Source organism: Balaenoptera physalus (assembly GCF_965194825.1).
Source record: "Balaenoptera physalus genome assembly, chromosome: 11".
NCBI lineage: Eukaryota > Metazoa > Chordata > Mammalia > Artiodactyla > Balaenopteridae > Balaenoptera > Balaenoptera physalus.
Genome location: NC_138896.1, coordinates 82,130,514 through 82,154,169, shown reverse-complemented (window position 1 = coordinate 82,154,169; position 23,656 = coordinate 82,130,514). Strand labels below are relative to the sequence as shown.

The 23,656-nt window shown below is 38.1% G+C and overlaps 1 protein-coding gene across 14 annotated transcripts in view; it reads left to right on the top strand.

The window, feature by feature from the left end:
• Positions 1–23,656, top strand: part of FHIT (fragile histidine triad diadenosine triphosphatase) — a 1,480,075-nt gene that overhangs the window by 396,576 nt on the left and 1,059,843 nt on the right. For 8 of the 14 annotated variants that reach the window (XM_082412424.1, XM_082412412.1, XM_082412416.1 and 5 more), the window contains one exon: positions 23,011–23,102. The exons of 3 other annotated variants lie outside the window; for them this stretch is intronic. In XM_082412424.1, the coding sequence (XP_082268550.1) occupies positions 23,055–23,102 (48 nt within the window). In that variant the 5' untranslated portion in view covers positions 23,011–23,054. The remainder of the gene's footprint in view (positions 1–23,010; positions 23,103–23,656) is intronic. 3 more of the 14 variants (XM_082412414.1, XM_082412428.1, XM_082412413.1) reach the window with 1 other exon arrangement.

Below are 23,656 nucleotides of genomic sequence, written 5' to 3'. Positions count from 1 at the left end.
GCTCTAGAGCCCACGTGCCACAATTACTGCAGCCTGCGCGCCTAGAGCCCGTGCTCTGCAACGAGAGAAGCCACCGCAACGAGAAGCCCGCACACCGCAACGAAGAGTAGCCCCCGCTCGCTGCAACTAGAGGAAGCCGCGTGCAGCAACAAAGACCCAACGCAGCCAAAAATAAAATAAATAAATAAACTTATAAAAAAAAGAAAAAAGAAACTTCTCTTAGAAAGTGGGTAAAGGAAAAGGCCGAGCAAAATAGAGTTCTTTTCTGGGGGGAATATAAGGTTTGGAACAAAATTTGTCTTTAGTACATTTAAAAACTTGATTAAATACAGTGCTTATGAAATTCATTGTTAATACCATAATTTCAAAGAATTATGAATTCGTTTGAAAATAAACTTCATTTTCAGAGTGAATTTAATAAATAGGAGAAGTAGAAGCCAAAAAGAATGGAATTCATTAATTTAGGGCAACTGTAGAGTAGAATACCAGAGAAAATCCAGCAGATCACAAAATTGTAATATAGTTAGTGAGCAAATATGCACCCTCAGGGAAAAATGATCAGGGGGTCACAGAGGACATTGAATAATAAGGCAGCTATGCAGCACTAATGAAGACCAAGCTGAATTCAGAAATAAAGAGAAATGACAAAACTTTCTTTTCTTCATATTCATCCAGAAAATGTAGATTTTGAAGGATTCAGGAAAATTTTAACTATGTTTGGGAGACAGTCACAGATATGATTAATCACATTTGAAAAGAAAAAGCTGAAGTGTGATTTTTATATGGGAGGATGGCAAGTACTAGCTCTCTGTCTTTACTTGCAGCATTAAGAAAGGAAGAATTGATTTATATAACAGTGAGGCATATTTGCTTAGTCATTGGGGAAAAAATATCATATGGCATTAAATGGCAGAAAATGTTTTTTAAAATAGACAATGTGTTGAATCATGTTCTGGGGAAGTCTTAAGAAATAGGACTCATCTTTGTGCTCTTATAACTCTGGAATAGGAATAGAAATGCTCTGGTTTATGTATGTAGTGTTTTTCCTGCCCTGGAGTCAATGATTTTATGAAATACCTAAAAAAAAAACAAAAACAAAATACCTGTTTCCCGAGATTGCACAAAATACCTTCATTCTATTTTCAGGATATATATGATTTATTTCTTGTTGCTGGAAATTATTACTTATGCTTCTACTAAGTGCATGAATATTTTGAATCAATCACCTACTCAATAGAGAGAAATTTCTCCTATTATATTTGGCTAATTTAACATTTGGCCAAATCAGAATGGTTGAATAAGATTCTACCATATGCTATAGCATATCTTTGTGTTATATCTAAGTAGCGTATCTAAGGATCCATATTTCCTTATAGAGAGTTAAGTTTCTCCGGTAAAGTTATCTTAAATCACAACTGCTCTTGGGACTTCCCATCAGTACAGTGGTTAAGACTCTGCCTTCCAATGCAGAAGGTGTGGGTTCGATCCCTGGTCAGGGAACTAAGATCCCTCATACCAGCGGGGTGCAGCCAAAAACTCAAAAAAAAAAAAAAATTAAATCACAACTGCTCTTGCCCTATTTTGAAATAAGCTGGACACCTTTTAAATATATATCCAAGCTTTATTTTTTTTTACCACTTCCTCTCCCTCTTGATAACTAGAAAGATATACATACATACTTGCCTTAATTCCAGCGTGTTAGGATTGAGGTAGCCTATAAATTAACCTTATGTCCTGGAAGTATGCTACAGTGGTGTTTTCTAACCCAGAACCCTTGTACTGTAACCTTCCTTGGATGAGCAGAGCACGTTGTGTCATTCTTTTTTGCTTATCATGGTGTGCTTGTGTCTTTAATTAACACAGAGAAAAGGAAGTTCATGATTGACTTCCCTTCATTTCATTTCAGACAAATGTAGGATTTTTACTAAGTTTGCAAGAAATTATACAAAGTCCATTTGGAGAAGTAGCCTGTGCTATCGATAGATAAGGTTTCTAGTTTTCCAGGTGTCACTATATTAGCCTTGTGAATATGAGTTTGGGGAGTGAATGCTCAAAAGGTTCAAAATCCAGCATGACAAGAAGTTGTAGACTGAAGGAACTTTCTTCTGGTTGCTTTAGAGGGCAAAGTATTTCCAAGACTTGCAAGGCTATTTAGGTTCGGAACATAGAAATGATAATTTTGACTCTAGGTGGCATTTGTGAGGAACTATTTATAGTGGTGGGAGGCTCTCTCTGGATTGTGTTCTTCTTTAACATTCTTCTATAGGATAGATTTATACCTTAATACCTCCAACATAATGAGGAGGTTGTTTCATTTTCCTTCAGTGAGGCAAAAAATCTACCTTGTAAGACTTGCCATCCTCTGGAACCACTTGAATACCTCAGAGTCATGGCTTCATTTCAGGCCCCAAGTCAGAGGGGATTCTTTCTGGTTCCGTCTTTCAGCTTAAAGCTTCCAATCTTAGCTTACCACTGTATTGCCTGGGGAGATTTTTAATTCCATTCCTACAGGTATTTTAAACCATATTCCCTTCCTTCCTGACTTTCTGGGGGCAGATCTGATGCTCAGCCTGGCTTTGGAATGCCTGAGCACAGGGCACTCAAATGCAAATCTTTGGTGCCTCTAGGGCAGGGATCCCCAAACCCTGGGCCATGGTACCCGTCTGTGGCCTGTTAGGAATTGGGCCACACAGCAGGAGGTGAGCTGCGGGTGAGCGAGCAAAGCTTCCTCTGTATTTACAGCCGCTCACCATCCCTTGCATTACCACCTGAGCCCCGCCTCCCGTCAGATCAACTTCGGCATTAGATTCTCGTAGGAGTGCGAACCCTACTGTGAACTGCGCATGCGAGGGATCTAGATTGCACGCTCCTTATGAGAATCTAAGGCCTGATGATCTGAGGTGGAGCTGAGGCAGTGATGCTAGTGCTGGGGAGCGGCTGCAAATACAGATTATCATTAGCAGAGAGGTTTGACTGCACAGAGACCATAATACATCAATTGCTTGCAGACTCATATCAAAACCCTATCAGTGAGTGGCAAGTGACAAGTCAGCTGCATCTGGTGGCAGGCTTTAAGTCAGAATCTGACACTTATTTTAGCCCTTGTGTCCCTCCCATTATTTTATTTACCACTTCCCGTCTGCACCTCTTTCCCACACTGTGCACTTGTCTCAGTCACAGTTTCTGTAAGCCCACAAGCTAACCCTAGCCAAAATGAGTAAAAAACAAACGTCGCTGGAGAGCTTCTTTGAAAAGGGGGAAAGACCCAATGATGAGACAGCAGAAGACTCTAAGACTGCCAACAAAAAGAAAGCTGCATTTAAAAGAATATACCAAGAGTCCTACTTAAATTATAAGTTCATTTGCAACAGGTGATTCACATTCTCCAAACCCGCTTTGTATAATATGTGGCGACCGGCTATCCAACGAAGCCATGAAACCTTCAAAACTGCTTTGCCATATGGAGACCAAGCACCCTGCATTAAGAGACAAGCCTTTGGAGTTTTTCAAAAGAAAAACATGAACACGAAGAAGAGAAGCAATTATTGAAGGCCACCGCTTCATCAAATGTGTCTGCACTGAGAGTGTCATGCTTAGTGGCTAACTGCATTGCTAAAGCTAAGAAGCCCTTTACTATTGGCGAAGAGTTGATCCTGCCTGCTGCTAAGGACATTTGTCATGAACTTTAAGGAGAGGCTGCAGTTCAAAAGGTGGCACGTGTTCCTCTTTTGGCTAGCACCATAACTAGATGAATTGATGAAATAGCAGAGGATAATGAAGCACAGTTGTTAGAGAGGATTAATGAGTCACCGTGGTACACAATCCAGGTTGACGAGTCTACCAGTGTTGACAACAAGGCAACAATGCTTGTTTTTGTGCGATATATTTTTCAGGAGGATGTGCATGAGGATATGTTATGTGCACTTTTGTTGCCAGTCAACATCACAGCTGCAGAACTGTTGAAGTTTTTGAATGATTACATATCAGGAAAACTGAATTGGTCACTTTGTGTCGGTATATGCACGGATGGAGTGGCTGCCATGACTGGATGGCTTTCTGTTCACTACTCGGGTCAGAGATGTCGCTTCTGAATGTGAGTCTACGTGAGGCTAGCTGAAAACTGTCACCTGAACTTAACGTTTTGCAGGATGTGGTTAAAATTATCAACCACATTAAAGTACGTGCCCTTAACTCACGTCTGTTCGTGCAGCTCTGTGAGGAGATGGACGCAGAGCACACACGTCTTCTCTTATACACAGAAGTGAGATGGCTTTCTCAAGGTAGATCACTGCCCAGAGTTTTTGAGTTACGAGAGCCGCTCCAGAGATTTCTTTTAGAAAAACAGTCACCACTGGCAGCACATTTCAGTGACACAGAATGGGTCACAAAACTTGCTTGCTTGTGTGACATATTCAACCTGCTCAGAGAACTCAATCTGTCACTTCAGGGGAGAATGACAACTGTGTTCAAGTGGGCAGATAAAGTGGCTGCATTCAAGGCCAAACTGGAATTATGGGGGTAATGAGTGAACACTGGGATTTTTGACATGTTTCAAACATTAATAGAGATATTGAAAGAGACTGAGCCAGGGCCTTCTTTCTCCCAGCTGGTGCTTGATCAGCTATCTCAGCTTTCAAAAGAGTTTGAGCATTACTTCCCAACCACAAAAGACCCCCAAACTGGGAAGGCATGGATCCGTGACCCATTTGTGAATAAGCCAGGTGAATCGACTTTGTCCGTGCTAGAAGAGGATCAATTGCTTGAGACTGCAAATGATGGTGGCCTTAAAAGTATGTTTGAGACAACTTCAAATCTCCATACATTCTGGATTAAAGTCAAGGCGGAATATCCTGAGATTGCCACAAAAGCACTGAAAAGCCTGCTTCCATTTCCAACATCCTATCTTTCTGAAGCAGGGTTTTCTGCAGTGACAGCAACCAAAATGAGATTACGGAGTAGACTGGACACAAGCAACACACGTCGGTGTCACTGTCTCCCATCACCCCAGATGGGACCATCTAGTTGAAGGAGAACAAGCTCAGGGCTCCCACTGATTCTGCATTAGGGCGAGTTGTATAATTATTTCTTTATATATTACAACGTAATAATAATAATAGAAATAAAGTGCACAATAAATGTAATGCGCTTGAATCATCCCGAAACCATCCACCCCCCGCCTCCGGCCCTGGTCCGTGGAAAAACTGTCTTCCATGAAACCGGTCCCTGGTGCTAAAAAGGTTGGGGACCACTGCTCTAGGGTAATATTTTGCTTCATAGATCTGACCAGTCTGGAGATCAGAGTAGTGGGGAATCCTAAATTTTTAGTAACATCCCTGACAATTTAAAGAGGTGTTTCTATGGAAAACTATGTCTTCCCAGCTAGAATGCGTAGCAAGCAGGGTTATAGGGATTCTTCTCTGCTCCAAAACTACCAGACTCTGTGGCAAATCTTTCAAATGGCTTAAGCTAATGATTTCTCCTTTAGATATTTTGCCTATATTAATTTGAGTTTTTATTTCAGTTTATGTGAACTTTCATTTTTTAAAAGGCTTAAGTAACTTGTTTTTTTTTAACATCTTTATTGGAGTATAATTGCTTTACAATGGTGTGTTAGTTTCTGCTTTATAACATGCTTTACAGTGGTGAGTTAGTTTCTGCTTTATAACATGCTTTACAGTGGTGTGTTAGTTTCTGCTTTATAACAAAGTGAATCAGCTGTACATAAACATATATCTTCACATCTCCTCCCTCTTGTGTCTCCCTCTCACCCTCCCTATCCCACCCCTCTACGTGGTCACAAACCACCGAACTGATCTCCCTGTGCTATGCGGCTGCTTCCCACTAGCTATCTGTTTTACATTTGGTAGTGTATATATCTCAATGTTACTCTCTCACTTCGGCCCAGCTTACCCTTCCCCCTCCCTGTGTCCTCAAGTCCATTCTCTACGTTTGTGCCTTTTATTTCTGTCCTGCCCCTAGGTTCATCAGAACCATTTTTTTTTTAGATTCCATATATATGTGTTAGCATACGGTATTTGTTTTTCTCTTTCTGACTTACTTCACTCTGTATGACACACTCTAGTTCTATCCACCTCACTACAAATAACTCAATTTCGTTTCTTTTTATGGCTGAGTAATATTCCATTGTGTATATGTGCCACATCTTCTTTATCCATTCTTCTGTCGATGGACACGTAGGTTACTTCCATGTCCTGGCTATTGTAAATAGTGCTGCAATGAACATTGTGGTACATGACTCTTTTTGAGTTATGGTTTTCTCAGGGTATATGCCCAGTAGTGGGGTTGCTGTGTCATATGGTAGTTCTATTTTTAGTTTTTTAAGGAACCTCCATACTGTTCTCCATAGTGGCTGTATCAATTTACATTCCCACCAACAGTGCAAGAGGGTTCCCTTTTCTCCACACCCTCTCCAGCATTTATTGTTTGTAGATTTTTTGATGATGGCCATTCTGACTGCTGTGAGGTGATACCTCATTGTAGTTTTGATTTGATTTCTCTAATAATTAGTGATGTTGAGCATCCTTTCACGTGTTTGTTGGCAATCTATATATCTTCTTTGGAGAAATGTCTATTTAGGTCTTCTGCCCATTTTTGGATTGGGTTGTTTGTTTTTTCGATATTGAGCTGCATGAGCTGCTTGTAAATTTTGGAGATTAATCCAAAGGCTTAAGTAACTTTCTTACTTGCTATTTGAATATCAGAAATTTCATATATACTTTGAAAAGAAGCCTATATGTGTCCTTGGCTGCCTAGTTGATAAAATGTCTTGGTTAGGGAATGTGTTGGCAATGTGTGAATGAATGATCCTGATTTGGGTGTCATTTGGACTAAGCTTGAAAAGAAGTCACACTCTGAATTATTTTTTTTCTGGTGGGAGATCAATACTGTCTAGACATGGTCTCATTACAACTTTTCAATGACTAAGGCAGACTCGGTCAACAGTGGGGTTGAGATTCCTGTAATCCGGGCTACTGGTCGGACATTTGTGTTACCCATTATTACAGAGAACTCCAGAGTCACTGGTGTCAACACTGTATTTCAGCATCATTCCACTCAACTGTAGGGTTATCTTGAGGACAGGATATGCCAACTCATGACATTTTTAAAGATTCTGGATCCTGGAAGTCCTGGGAGCTGCTCTGTAGGATTTCCTAGCAGCTTGGTGATGGTTGCATAGGGCATGGAAGAGGCCTTGGAGTCTTTCAATTCCTTACAATCTCTAAAACACAAAAAGAGAGGGAAAAATTCAACTAACATCTAAAGGCCTCCACCCATGCCTGAAAGCCAGATGTCTACCCTGTCATATGGTGTCCCCATTAATTTCTGCAGATATTTTCTTCATGTATAGAAATATCACCAGTTTTGTTTATTTTTAATATTCAGTAGTCTTCTCATTTATAGGAAATTTTCATCTATTTGAGTTTGTTTTGAAATTGAGAAAGTTTATGATTCTTCACCTGGATCAGAACTTAAAAATCTTGTCTTCTCCCTGTTAGATATTCAGACTCCTGGCTGTGCTGCTCTGCATGGAATCTTAAATCTTTCATCTGTGGTTATTTGTTGGCATTTTGTGAGATAGTGAAGCAATGTCTGAGCCACTAGTGGCCAGAGGTGGCCCAGCCTGACCAGATTTCCAGTAGTGGAATAAATGTCTGTTATTTATCCAGCCTCTTTACTTTTCAACTGTGGGAAAGATGAGGATAGACATTGAGAAATAATGCTGATTATACAAAGGATTGCTCATGATAAAAGATCTCTTTCTGGGAATTTAAGTGTTCCAGTAAATTAGCATTATTGATCATTCTCTTTCCTCATAGTCTACATCTTAGAATCCTAAAACTATTATTCTCCCTTGTCTGGTGTAATTACCAGAACAAGGAATAATCTAATTAAAAGACAACAAGGATGTGTTCTAATTGTTCTAATAAATTATGTTAATACACAATGCATGCACTTACTTTTCAACAGGAATTTATTTAATAGATTGACAGCTTGTCCTTTACTGCCACAATCTTAACTTTCATTTATTCTAAACAAGACAACTTAAAAAAAAGGAGAGTTAAGCATCCAAAAATCTATTGGGTCATTAAGAAAGTCTAAGGTTCCATATGGTAGGTATGGATGAATAAATGGGTTTCAGGTTCTCTAGATAAAATAGTGACCCAAGACATAGGAGGGTAAAGTAAAGATCAGTAACATCCAAAGTCAAAATCAGTAACACACTGTTGCAATGAAGGTAGTGGACTTTTCATTTGTTCTTTTATTGTCAAGGATAGTGCTGCATGATAAGACAATCCTAACTTATGGAATTGTGTTTTCGTAGTTTTAGGCATTTTACACAAATCTATTAGACACAATATTGTATATTGCATGTATGAGATGATGCCCTCAGTAAAGTCATGTCATAATATGGGCAGAAATTCAGGCTGTCACTTCTGATAGGCCATATGTTTTCTACAAAAAACGCCAGTCTCCCTGATTATTTTTGCATAATTGAGATATAGTTTGTTGCATAACTGTATGAGAAAGTCTTCAAGGCAGTGTAGAAAAAGATGTCAAGAGTGATATGGCGGAAATAAAAATCTGTGTAGAGCTTGGAGGGAAGCATATAAGTCAATTCTAAATCAGTATGGCCAATCTACATAGTTCAGAAAAGCAGATTCCCAGGTTGGTTTGTGTTGTTCTCCCTTGACATAACAACCTTTGAAATTTAACTAACAAGCCTACAGGTAGGAAGGAATCTCAGTACTTATCCAGATTGGAAAATATTTCCATAAAGGATACTTTCTCACAAGTTAGGAACTTTGTGGGAATAATTTTTCACCTGTGATTAAACCATTAAATAGTTTAATCCATTTAAATTGTCAAGTTCATCAAAAAGTATGGAGCTGGAACATATGCAGATTCTAGTTTATACTCATAAAGTTAACTTATTGTAGAATAGCAGCCATAGAGACAAAACAGAAAACAACAGATACACCATAAAAGAAATGGGAATTAAAAGAAAATTATCTTTAATGGCAAGGGAATGCAAACAGTTTTCTTCCCATTTTGAAGTACATTGGCCTAAACGCCATGATTTTTGGCTCCTTACTCCCTGTCTTTTAATATTCTAGTTCACGTCTTCATTTTCAGTGAGAAACTTTTATATGTTCTTTTTCTGTTTTAAAAAAGTTTGACATTTCTTTCAAGGCCATCGGGCTCTGAGGATTTCTTTCCTCAAGGAAGACTGAGCTGGAGAGCTCCTAATAACTCAGGTGTAGAACCCGTACCACCAGGTCTAAATTAGATCAAGTACCCAAGTGGGTCTCACCTTCCTTATCTCCAAGGCAAGGACAATGTCTGCCTTTGAAAGGAAGCATGAATGTGGCACTCAATTCTTTTCTCTTCTTTATTTCTTTCTTTTTAACTTTGAAAAAAAATTTTATTCTGAAAAAGTATTCAGTATTTTATTCTGAATAATATAAAATTTGCCATTTTAACCATTTTTAGGTGTATAATTCAGTAGTGGTAAATATGACATTTCTTTTTTTTTTTTTTTTTTTTTTTTAACATCTTTATTGAGGTATAATTGCCTTACAATGGTGTGTTAGCTTCTGCTTTATAACAAAGTGAATCAGTTATACATATACAATATGTTCCCATTTCTCTTCCCTCTTGCATCTCCCTCCCTCCCACCCTCCCCATCCCATCCCTCTAGGTGGTCACAAGACATTTCTTTTTAATAATTGGACTGAAAAGGGAATAAGGCTGTGATTAGATTAGCACTTAGGTTACCGGGTAGAGATGTTTTATTCTGCTTTTTATTTGTTTCTACCCTTTCTGAAATAATTTTTCAGGAAAAGTATGATACCTACCTATGTGAAACCGGAAAAGAATTCCATCTCAATTCTAGAAAAGACTCTAGATGCTCATAGCAGGTGGGGAGGGGTATGTGGCTGGGCAAAGGGTCAGCATAATAAATGAGGTTGGGGCAGTAGAACAGTGCCTGTCTCTGAAGGTCCCCTGGGTATTTCTGGAGCTCAGAATGTGACCACTCTGTGCATAAATATGATATTTTTTTCTGATCTACTGGTATTAGAAATTTTTCATTTAGTAAATGATGCAAAATATACGTTAAGTGATGGTAAGGTTTTGACAAAAACTGACCAAAATTGGGGAATTCAAAGCTACAGGAAAGCTGAAACACTGACTTAATGTGCTGCCATCTAGCCATGATCTCATTCCATGCTGCTTCATTCATTGATCACAGAGACACTGAAATCATCCCCCAGGCAGGATGGAGCATGTTTACAGTGGAGGGTAGTAGGCAGGGGCTTGGCTGAGTCTTCTATTTTTACTGGCTATTAACACTTCCTACTTGCATGTAAACTAAATTTTGATAATTATTAAAATAAAGATAATGTTAATAATACATTAAAAAGCTACTTTTTAAAAGGGTAGAATAGTAGAAGCCTCTGCTTTGAATATTATGTTGACCAGTTTCATCTTTCAGCTCCCTGTGGTACATAGAATTAAGTCTAAACTCCTTAGTAGGGGATGAGGACCCCCAGTGTCCCTCCCTTACCTGTCTTTCCACTTCATCTCCCTTTGCTCCTTCACATGTCTTGTACTTCATCCAGGCATTAGTTTGTGTCATTTCCCAAATGTGCCATCTTTACTTCTCTCAGGGCTTTTGCATGTGCTTCTCCCTCTTGGAAACTCCTTTTACTACCCAACCTTCAGAATCTAGCTCACACGTCTCCTCTGAGAAGCTTCTGCTGATTCTCCCAAGCATTGCTGCTCACTGTTTCTGTGTCAGCGCCATGACCAGTACATACCTGTATTTTTGCACTTAATCGCATGTAATTGTAATGATTTTTTACATGTCTTTTCGTCCTGCCAGTATCAGAGTTCCTTGTAGCCAGTGACATTTCAACTCAATAGGATCCAGCTTATTGTATATATACATTCTTAGCTCTCCCTACATGTTTTATTTTTGAGTTTCTGCTGAGATTCAGGAACTTAAGGCTTTCAAGTACTGAATGAAAATAGCAGTCAACCCAGAATCAACCCAGAATCCTATAACCAGTGAGAACACCCTTCAGGAATGAAGGGGAAGTCAAGATATTCTCAGATGAAGGAAAACTAACAGATTTTGTCACCAGCAGACCTACTCTAAAAGAATGGCTAACAGAAAGGAAACGATAAAAAATAAATTAAAAAAAAGAAGCCCTGGAACACCAGGAAAAAACACAGCAAGCAAAAATATTGGTAAATATAGTAGGCTTACTTTTTCCTCTTGAGATTTCTAAATTATGTTTGAAGACTAAAGCAAAAATTACAACACTCTTTGATATGGATGGAAGTGTTGGAAATATTTAAGATAACTGTATTATAAATGGACATTGGTAATAGGACATAAAGGGAGGTAAGGTTTCTATACTTTGCTCAAACTGTAAGACAATACCAGTAGGTTGTGATAAGTTATGAATATATAATGCAGTACCTAGAGCAGCCACTAAATAAGTTTTACAAGGAGATGAACACAAAAAACTTCAGATAAATCGAAGTAGAATTCCAAAAAATATTCAAAGAGCCTACCAGAAGGCAGAAAAAAGAAAACAAAAGTACAAACCAGGGAGAATAAACAGAAAACAAACAAAAATAAAGTGGTAGTTTCAGTCCTAAAATACCGATAATTACATTAAAGCTAAATGGTTTAAATATACCATGTAAAGAGTGAAAGAATTGTTTAAAAAACATGACCTAACTAGACACTGTCTATAAGAAACTCACTTCGAATATAATAGTAGAGGCAGACTGAAGGTTAAACGATGGAAAGAGATGTATCATACAAGCATTAATTAAAAGAAGGCAGAAGTAGCTGGTTCTTTGAAAAAGTTAAAAAGATTGACAAACATCTAGGAAGACTGATAAAGAAAAAAAGACTAAAGACACAAATTAACAATATCAGGAATGAAACAGGGGATAGTACTATAGATCCTGCAGATATCAAAAGGATAATAAAGGAATGCTATGAAAAACTTTATACACATAAATTTGACAACTTAGAAAAAAAGATCCACTTTCCTTGAAAAACAAACTGCCACAATTCACCAAATTTGAAAGAGATAATTTGAATAGCCCTATTATAACTATTGAGGAAATTGAACTCATAATTTTAAAATTCCCCAAAAGGAAATTTCCAGGCCCAGATGATTTTACTGGAGAATTCTACCCAATTTTTAATGAGGAATAAGCACCAGTTTTATACAGACTCTTCCAGGAAATAGAAGAGAACACTTCCACTGCCCAATTCATTTTTATGAAACTAGTATTACCCAGATACCAAAGCCAGACACAAACAATACAAAAAAGAAAACTATGGTATACCAATAACTTCATCAATATAGACACAAAAATCCTTAACAAAATATTAGCAAGTAGAATTCAGGGGAAAAAAAAAGAATTATACACTGTAACCAAATGGGGTCTATTCCAGGAATTCAAGACTGGATCAAAATTAAAAAGTCAATCAATGTAATGCACCATAATAACAGACTAAAGAGGAAAAAAAAAATCACATGATTTTATCAATTGATGCAGAAAAAGTATAAAAACTGTCAGAAAACTAAGAATAAGGGGAACTTTGTCAACTTGATGAAGAGCCTCTTTTTTATTACCCTCATCTGACATTTATACCAAATGATGAAAAACAATGCTTCCCCCCTAAGTGTGGGAAGTAAGGTAAGGATGTCTATTCTTGCTACTCCTATTCAACATAGTGCAGGAAGCTCTAGTCAATGCAATAAGGCAATAAAAAGAAATAAAAGGCATACAGATAGAAAGGAAGAAACAAAACTGTCACTATTGCTAATGACATGATTTTCTACTTAGAATATACTTAAGTGATCTAAAAAAAAAAAAAGAAAAGAAAAGAAACCTCCTAAAAGTAAGTGAGTTCCACAAGGTTGTAGGATACAGACAGTTTTTAAAAATCAATTGTATTTCTGCATACTAGCAATGAACATGTAGACACTGTATTTAAAAATGCAATTTACAGTAGCTCAAAATTATGAAATACTTAGGTATAAATACAATAAATCATTCACAGAACTTGTATGCTCACTGTGACATAATGCTGATGACTGAAATCAAAGAAAATCTAAACAAATGGGAGACATACCATGTTCATGATTTGGAAGTCTCAGCATAGTAAAGATACCAATTCTTCCCAAATTGATATACATATTTAATGCAGCTCTTACCAAAATCCCAGTATGACTTTTTATATGGACAAGATTATTCTAAAATTTATATGAAGACAAAGGAACTAGAATAGCTAAAATAATATTGAAAAGAAGAATAAAGTGGGAGGAATCAGTCTACCTGATTTTAAGGCTTATTTTACAGTTACTATGTGGCTGTTCATGAAGTGATAGACATGTATGTCAATGGATCAGAATAGAGAAGCCAAAAAATAGACTCAGTGAATATTCCCAACTGATTTTTGACAAATGTACAAATCCCTCAATGGGAAAAAAAAAAAAAGAGAGACTTTTCAAAAATGATCCTGGAGCAATCAGCAAAAAATGAACCTAAAATTAAGTCTTATACCTTATGTAAAAGTTACCTCAAAATGTATAATGGACTTAAATGTAAAACATGAAACTATAAAACTTTTAGAAGAAAACATAAGAGAAAATCTTTGGGATCCAGGGCTAGACAAAAAGTTCTTAGACTTGACATTGAAACACAATTCATAAAAGGAAAAAAAATCACATATTAGACATCATCAGAATTAAAACTTTTGCTCTTTAAAAGACCCTGATAAGAGGATGAAAAGACGGATACAGACTGGGAGAAAGTATTTACAAACCATATATCTGACAATGGACTAGTATCTAGAATATATATAGACCTCTCAAATAATGGCTAAAAAAAACCCCAAGCAATCCAGTTAGAAAATGGACAAAAGTCATGAAGAGGTATTTCACTGAAGAGGTTTTATAGATGGCAAGTAAGTGCATCAAAATATGTTCAATATTATTAGCCATCAGGGAAATGTAAATTAAAACCACAGAGATATGTCACCATATACCTATTGGACTGGCTTAAAAAAAAATAGTGATAACACCAAATGCTAATGAGGATGCAGAGAAACTGGATTACTCATATATTGCTGGTGGGAATGTGAAATGGTACCAGTACTCCGCAAAATAGTTTGGCAGTTTCTTATAAAACTAAACATTCACTTACTGTACTCCTGGGCATTTATCCTGAGGGAATGAAAATTTATGTTCTCATAAAACCTGTGCATGAATGTTCATAGTAGATTTATTTGTAGTAGCCAAAAACTGGAAGCAACACAGACGACCTGTACTGGGTGAATGGTTAAAGAAACAGTAGTATATCCAAACCACAGAGCACTACTCAGCAATGAGCTATTGATAACGTGGAACTAACTACCTGACTGAACCTTCAGAGATTTAGGCTATGGGAGAAAAAAGGCAATTCCCAAAGATTACATACTGTATGATTCCATTTATATAGCATTCTTTTTTTTCTTCCTTTTTTTTAAAATTTATTTTTGGCTGTGTTGGGTCTTCACTGCTGCACGTGGAGTTTCTCTAGTTGTGGTGAGCGGGGGCTACTCTTCATTGCGGTGCGCGGGCTTCTCATTGTGGTGGCTTCTCTTGTTGCAGAGCATGGGCTCTAGGGTGCATGGGTTTCAGTAGTTGTGGCTCATGGGCTCCAGAGCGCAGGCTCAGTAGTTGTGGCACACGGGCTTCGTTGCTCCGCGGCATGTGGGATCTTCCAGGACCAGTCCTCAAACCCATGTCCGCTGCATTGGCAGGCAGATTCTTAACCACTGCACCACCAGGAAAGCCCTATATAGCATTCTTAAAGTGACATAATTATATAAATGAAGAACAGATTTGTGGTTGTCAAGGGTTAAGTCAGTGTGAGGTGGGAGGGCGATGGGTGTGGCTATAGAAGGGCGGTAGGCAGATCTCTATGGTGATGAAAACATTCTGTATCTTGAGTGTATCAAAGTTAGTATTCTGCTTGTGCTATTGTACTGTAGACTTGCAAGATGTTACCGCTGGGAGAAATTGGGTAAAGGGTACATGGAATCTCTCTGTATTTTTTTCTAACAACATTATCTCAAAATAAGAAGTTTAATTAAAAAGGGGGGACACGTGAACAAAAAGAATTGGGAAGATAACAGTGTAATTGTAGAAGCTGCCTAAAAAGGCCAGAGACTGATTTAGAAGGAAAAAAATGTGAAATCTAAGGAATTAGTGGCATTATAAATCTACAAAAGTGAGAGTGAAGGAATACGAAAAGAATGTTGAAAAAACAGTAAATAATATTAGATCCCCAGAGTCGTTGCCTAACCTTCATAGCCTGGGAGCTGTCCCTCTCACCGTTCCTCCACTCCCCAGAAGGAAGGCTGGAGGGGGGTGAAGCACAGGATCTGTGACTGGGGTCACTGGGCATAGCTGAGGACAGAGCTATGGTGATGAAAACAGGGGGATTAAGTGAAAGTCTGCATAACGGGGCTTCCACTCTTTCCCACACTTAAATCCCAGAACAATGGCAGCTAGGCACGAGATTGAAAGACACTTTTCTGGGGACTTTGACCAGCCCAAGAAAAGAGACCTAGAAATACCAACCAGGAAGCCAGTCACTCTAGGCCTGTGTTGTCCACTATGGTAGCCACTAGCAACATGTGGCTACTGAGCATTGAAACATAGCTTGTCTGACTTGAGATGAACTGTAAATGTAAAACATATTAAGATTTTTGAATATTGTACTTCATATAAAACATGTAAAGTATCTTGTTAATTTTTATTACATGTTGAAATAATATTTTTATATACTAGGTTAAATAAAATATGTTATTAAAATAATGTTTTAGGAGAGTAAGAGACTGAATTTCTCCCAGGTTGAAAGCAGAAAAGTAACTTTTATGGAGCTTTGGTGGTTTTATATGTAAAACGAAAGCAACAGGATATCAACATGAAGGAAGCAATCAGCCAGGAAACAGAACAAAGAAAAGCTTAGCCATATATGTGTATACATATCTATGATATATGTGATGTGTCACTCTCTAGCTAATTCCTATTGAAGTCAAGGGGTTTTTTTTGTTTTGTTTTGCTTTCTTTTTTAAGTATATAATTGGCTGACTGCCAGAAATAGGCAGACCATCTGGATGTCCATATGGATTGTTCTCTTCTGCTGAATTTATCTTGAACTCTGGGTGAGATTAACACAGATTTTGGGAAACAGCAGAGGTCTTTCTTGTATCAGTATGTGTCCAATATGCAATATGTATGATTCGTTGAGTGAGTCATTCTGTCTGGATTGGAATCCCAGATCTTCAGTTTAGTAACTGTGATTTAGGTCTGGTAACTGTCTTTGCCTCTGTTTCCGCATCTGTAAAACAGGAATAAAAACAATAGTATTCTTTAAGTCATTGTGACTGCATGATTTACTGTGTGAAAAAGGCTTAGCCCCTGACACATAGTAAGCATTGTGTTAATGTTAGCTATCATTATTATTACTGTGGGCTAGTAGCTCTAGTATTGTCTCTAATCCTTAGGACAGCCTGTAAAGTAAGTAGTGTTATCTGAGAATCCAAGGCTTAGAGAAGAAGCTGCTCTCCTGGGCCACAAGTCACTTCAAAACCTGAGCTTTTTCCATTATCCTATCTTGCCTCATAAATTTTAGTACCTCATTGCTGATAGAAGCCTTTTATATCATCTTAGGCGGTTACTGAACTTGTCTGCAGAATGGATCATTAAAGGCTGGGCTCTGGGGTTGGAGAGGCTTGTGTTCGAATCCTGATCCCACCCCTCAAAGCAGCTGGGTGGTCTTGGACAAGCTACTCAACTCCATGAAAGTTTCTCAGGTTGTAATAAAGATTACATTAGATAATGTATGGGAAGCTCTTGGCACACTATGTGCTGTGATTATTAATTTTTCATGATTATGATTTTTATTATAAATATGATCTAAGTCTCAGAGCTAGTTAGTCGTGGAGGTATAACTGAAACTCTGGTAGGTCTTTTATTCAGTGCTCTCTCTTCTCTACTTTGCTATCTAATTGGTTAGTTTTCATTCATCCTTTTAGAATCTACATTTATGAAGTCAGAGCTGTTAGTGAAGATTTTATAAGAACACTTTCCAAGAGTTTTTTTGAACTGCCAAGTCCAGAGATTTAGGATGTAGCTTGGTGCTGAAGTAATTGGCTCTCTTAGTCTTGCATTATAAGAAGTTCCCTTTCAGAGTATAAGGTTGAGAACCATGAAAGGAACTCTCACGTTTTGGTAATTGCTTTAAGGAATAGCTTACCTTTTAAAAACATACATTATTCAGCTGCAACTCCTTCCTTCCCTCACCTTGCCGTTTTGAGAATCTCCTCATCATACATCTTCACAATCTTGTTTTCTGAGTTTTACCTTTTAACTATTTCCTCAAGTACCATCCCATAATAATATTTTCTTTTCTGTTTATCAACTAGTTGGGGAAGTGATGTACTTGTTAGAATTTAAGAGTTTCTGAGGAATATAGAAATGATTCAGTCTTAGGAGAATACAGAAATGATTTAATCTTAGGTGAATACAGAATGATTTAATTTTCTACCTGTCGAAGAACTGAAGCATCGTGAAACTGGTCTTAGCTACTTGAAGCAAGCTGTACACTATTTACTGCAGTTATATCACGTCAACAGACAGTTCGTGATCAGAGATTAATTCAGAAAGTCTCATTAATATGTTGGACTAACAACAGGGATGAGATGTTTTAATACCTCCTTGAATGCAACATTTGTTGTTTTCTTGTGTGAATGGGATGGATTTAGCTATGAAAAAGACCAAACTCCACAGTGCTCTGATATTGATAAAGTGGGTGTCTTCTAAACTTCTTTTAAATTTATTCATCCTCTTCCTAGAATTAACCAGATAGATTATAGTTTAATTTTCCCAATGGGGAGTTTTAAAGCAAAAGGACTAACAGTTTTTTTCCCCAACATAAGTGAGAGAACATCAGGAAATAGAATTGCAAATATATTTCCATTTTGTCATAAAGAACCCTAACATTTTTCCCTGTTACTTAGACATCAGTTTAAAATCCTCTTACCCCTCTCTTCTTGTGGTTACCATGGCTCTTCTGTTTGGTTATTGAGCTGCTTCACAATGACAATCATGCTAAACTTTTCACCTACTGTTTTGAGCTCTCCCTTTCAAACTGGAGATTAGAGAGAAATAAGTTTCACTTCCTCCCATCCCCCATAATGGAACCCAAGTTGAGCCAGGAAAGCTTTGTATTCGTCATTGATCCATTCATCAGTGCAAAGTTATTAAGTGCTTTCCATTCAGCATCTGTGGAAGGTGCTGTGAAAACTGCAAAAGGCACTTTGGACCTCAAGAAACTCCCTTATGTTCCTCTTCTACTTTCCCTTCCTCCCCCTCTTTTACCAACTTCCCAAAGAATTTGAGGCTGTTTACTAAATCAAAGGTAGTGTGCAAGTACTAAAACAACCATAAGACAGAAATGTGACCATCTTTACTAGTATAAGTTGGTAGGTCCATGGAATGAGAGAACTAAATTTGGTTGTAGGTTTCCTGATCCCTAAGGCTGAAAGGGAATTACTAGCTTATGTAGCCTTCTTTGTCTGACCAGAGAAAGCACTACAGTTTTTCCATGCTGGTAGACTCTCTTTTGGATCAAAACTGAAGGTGGAATTTACTGGTTTACAAAGCGAATGTTGACTTTAGTGCAGTTTTCAAACAGGAATAAGTATCAGGAGGAAAGACTGAGGGCATGGGTTCATATCTGTCTTGCTTACTGTTATGTCCCAGGGCTCAGCACAGTGCCTGGTGCATAGTAGGTATTGGATACATAGTTGTTCAGTTAAAATGGTCCATCCAGGGCTTCCCTGGTGGCGCAGTGGTTGAGAGTCTGCCTGCCAATGCAGGGGACACGGGTTCGAGCCCTGGTCTGGGAGGATCCCGCATGCCGCGGAGCAACTAGGCCCGTGAGCCACAACTACTGAACCTGCACGTCTGGAGCCTGTGCTCCCAACAAGAGAGGCCGCGATAGTGAGAGGCCCACCCACCGCGATGAAGAGTGGCCCCCGCTTGCCGCAACTAGAGAAAGCCCTCGCACAGAAACGAAGACCCAACACACCCAAAAATAAATAAATAAATAAATAAATTTATTTTAAAAAGTCATTATAAAATGGTCCATTCAGTGGACAATTTGCACTGACTTTCAATAACAATGAAGACACTATATACTCTGCCTTTGAATGTTGTATTCTCTCTCCCCAGAAGGCCATCCTCTAGCCCTTCTTTACCTCCTTCTCATCCTTCAGGTCTCTCATGTTAAATCCAACTTCTTTTGTTTTAGTATCTCAAAAGGATCTGCTACTGCATGTCCTTTGCTGCAGTTCCATTTATAAGGAGTTATCACATATTTCATTTGTTCATTTGAAAATCCAATGTTTTTTGTGGTGCAGAGCAGCCACGTTATTATAAGTACTTACTCAGACAAATTAAATGATTCTGTGTAGTAGTTCTGAAAAGTCTAATTTCCATGTGCAGAATCATGTTTATCATCACCCAAATTCAAAGGCACAAAATAGCACATTTACATTGGTAAGTTATTCATAACATTCCCTTTCTACCTTGTTTGTTTGTTTTATTGTTAGAAACCAACCCAAATCCCATCTGTAGGATGATACACATAAAAGGATGAAATTTAAATATCAGGGCTGTGATGGGGCGAAGCAATTGAGGCATATACGGCCTTGAATTGGTGCCCTTTGCCTCCTGGCTGCATTATGTAAAGATAGAGGGATTGCCAGATTTTCCTTTAAGGGTTTGACTAACTGCTTCTTCAAGGCCTTAAGGTTTCTCAAGGAAGTGTACAGATAAGGCATTTTTAAACACAGTATTGGCCCAGGAGGAAGTCTTTTGGGGCTTTTACTTCATGATTACTGAACTTTCCTGCAAGCTTTTTTCCTCCACAGATTCTCCCTCCAGGAAGAGACGGAACATTCTTTACAATTCTAGCCTCCTTAAAGAATGACCTCCTCGTCTCAACGAGCGTCTTTTGGTATTACTGGCAAAAATGAATTATCTTAAAGCTAACTTTTATTTTAAAGCAAAAATTCTCTTTTAGAGGGGGAAGAATCTAATCTCAAGCCCTAGAACATATAAGGTTAACGGCAAACTTGCTTCAAGGAGAGAAACGGAAAAAGCAAAATTGCTAAGTCGGCTGAAGAACTAATCAAGCATATTGTTCCCTTGATTCTGTAAAATTACAACGAACCTTTTAGAAAGGTTGAAAAGATGTCCGTGGTGTGCTCTCAGTTTACTTTGTCTGTAAATGCATGTTCCCTCTTCCCCGTGGTTCCAGAGGCACTGGTGTGTGCTGAAGGGGTTCTCCTGGCTAAGGGCTGAGTGTCTTTCCAGATGACAGATGGTTCCCTCTGCTGGCTGAACTTAAATTCAGTCCTCCGAGCTGAGCCAACCTGGGAGGAATCGCTATCCTTCTCACTGATCATGAAAACAGTTTTGAGATTCATCCTTAAAGAAACCAACCATCTGTGGCCAGTTTAAGTGCACACCGGAACTGATGATGAGCTAACTTACTTCCTCCTTCCCTCCCTTCCTCCCTCTCTCCCTCCCTTCTTTCCTCCCTCCCTATTTTCTTACTTCCTTTATTTTGAGAAAAATTTAAAGATACAGACAAGCACAAAAGGTAGTATAATAAGCATCTGTATTTCTACTATCTAAAAATGAGCATCTGTTTATGGCTAGTCAAATTTACTTCTGGTTTGTGTGTTTGTTTCTTTTTAAAGAAATTATTGATGAAACTAAATTCCCTTTTAACTACCATATCCTGTTTTCCTTCCACCCTTCACTCTCTCAGCTGCCTGTACCTCCTGCTGAAAATTCCCTACCATAAATTTAGGATGTAATATTTAACTAGTCTATTGTTTATATTTTTATGTACACACATATATATACCAACAACCAATATATACTATTTTGTTTAAATATTTTATGTTTAAATCTTTCCTTCTTGTTGCTTTTTTAATGTAACAGTATTTATGACATTTATCTGTATTGATGCCTATAAAATCAGTTGATTTTAACAGCTGCATAATATTCCATCCTATAAATATAGCACATTTTATTTGCCTATTCCCTTTCCAATGCAACTTTTAGGTCATTTCCAAGTTTTGCTATACAAAAACAAAAAAACACTGCAATAATCTTTTTAGTATATGTCTCCTTGTGTCCATGTTGCTTGAACCCAGTATACCCTGCAATAAGAATCAGTAAGCTGTAGGATATATGTAGTATTACTTTTGATAAATATAACAAAATTGCTCACCAGGATGATACCAATTCATGATTCAGCCAGAAGTAAACTAGAGTATTATGCTATTTTTTTCCACTTCTCGGACAACACTGAATTTTGTCTGTCTTCTTCATGTTTACTATTCTAGTAAAAGAAAAATGGAATTCCATTATTTTAATATGCGTTTTCCTCTAGTGAGTCTGAGCTTTTTTTTTTTATGTTCTTTGTCCATTGAGATTTCTTCTTTGAACCACCATTTTTTTCTATATGTTTGTTCATCTTTGTTCTTGATTTTTGGAGTTCCTTATACATTCTGGTTACTTATTCTCTGTTACGTACATTGCCACTATTTTTGTCTGGTCTGGCATTTGAGAAGATTACTGCTTCTGATGATCAGTAAGTTAAATTGTTATGGTTTCTAATTTAATTCTATGTATTATCAAGGAATTAGGTGTTATCTTTCTCCCTTCAGTCCATTGCCAATCCTTTCGGATCCTCTTTCAAAATATGCAGCAGATGACTGCCCACTTCTCCCTGTCCCCTGTGCTATCTGATGTTTTATCCTCATTTAAAAAAATTACACTCTCAGGGCTTCCCTGGTGGTGCAGTGGTTAAGGATCCGCCTGCTAATGCTGGGGACATGGGTTCAAGCCCTGGTCTGGGAAGTTCCCACATGCTGTGGAACAACTAAGCCCGTGCACCACAGCTACTGAGCCTGCGCTCTAGAGCCTGCGAGCCACAACTACAGAACCCATGCGCCACATCTACTGAAGCCCGGGTGCCCTAGAGCCCGTGCTCCATAATAAGAGAAGCCACCATAATGAGAAGCCCATGCATTGCAACGAAGAGTAGCCCCCGCTCTCCACAGCTAAAGAAAGCCAGTGTGTAGCAATGAAGACCCAACACAGTGAAAAATAAATAAATAAAATAAATGAATTTTTAAAAAAATTACTCTATCAATAGATATACCCTTCATATATTATTATGCCCATTTGACAGAAGTGAAAAGTGAGGCTCAGTGAAGTTAAGCAGCTGTATAAGACACAGAGATGGTAAATGTATTACTAGAATTCAAACTCAGGTCAGTAGGACCAAAAACCCTTGTTCCTTCCACTGTCAGTTTCCCTCAGATTCTCATGGACACCAAGGTTTCAAAGGAAAGGAAGTAGATTGACCCATAAAATACCTTTCAGACAGATGCTTTGGTATAGACTGCCACAAAACCAGAAAAGTACTCTTCCTACCAACTTCTGGGTTGGCCTCATCTTTAGGCAAAATGGAAAACCCCTGTGCCAGGACTGGCTGGCTCTGAGGAAGGGCAAATAATAATGCAGCCAGAACAGCCCAGGACTAGAAATGGGAAGATGGAATGTCAAAGCACCATTCTACTCCTTACTTTATGTGATCTTGTAGGAGTCACTTAAGCCACTCTTGAATCGTGATCTCTCTTGTGCAGAGTAATGACAATACTTAGAAGTTGCACATGTGCCTTTATTCTACCCTTTTAACAGTACCAATGCTGTCATGCTAGCTCAGTTTTCACGGTGAATGTCCGTAATGAAGTTGTACTATAAGCCATCTAGATCACTGCAGAAATGATTATCTGAATTTCTGTTTATGGTGTAGGTATCCCAGGACTGCCTGCTTGCCGAGACCCTCTGTAAAACTCCATGCACCCTGCTGTTGAGCGCTCTGAGGAGGTAACAGTATTCAGAGAGGTAGAGTTTACTTAATTTAAAATTTTTCGTAGAGTTAGGTATAACTGACCTACTATGGGTATCCTCATAATAGTAGTAAGATTTCTATGTACATATAAAATAGAACTCTTAAAATGGTAAAATTTTGGGGCTCAATTTTCTTGGAGAATTTACCCTCTCCTGATTTCTATTTGTAGCTGCCATTTAAAACTTGGGGTATAAATATTATGTCAGTTAAATAAAGGAGTGATGACTTCACTTTCTGGAGAAAGCATTACCTTCCCTTTCATGAAATGTAGCTTTACTGTTACCTGATTGACATGCTATTATATTATTCTCCCTTCCACCAGACAGTTACACATATTTAATAATTTTTATGTATAAAAAGTAAGGTTAAGCAGTTGCAAAGACAAGTTGTTAAGCTTTGCATGGTTTTGAGAATGATCGTGGAGATGAAATGACGTTAGTAGTAGCAGGAGGACACGCTGATATGAAACGTATCTCCTGAAATAGCAAAGGATTGTTCTTGGTCAGAGGAAATCCTAGTGGCATTCGCTGGGACAGTGAAGAATAAA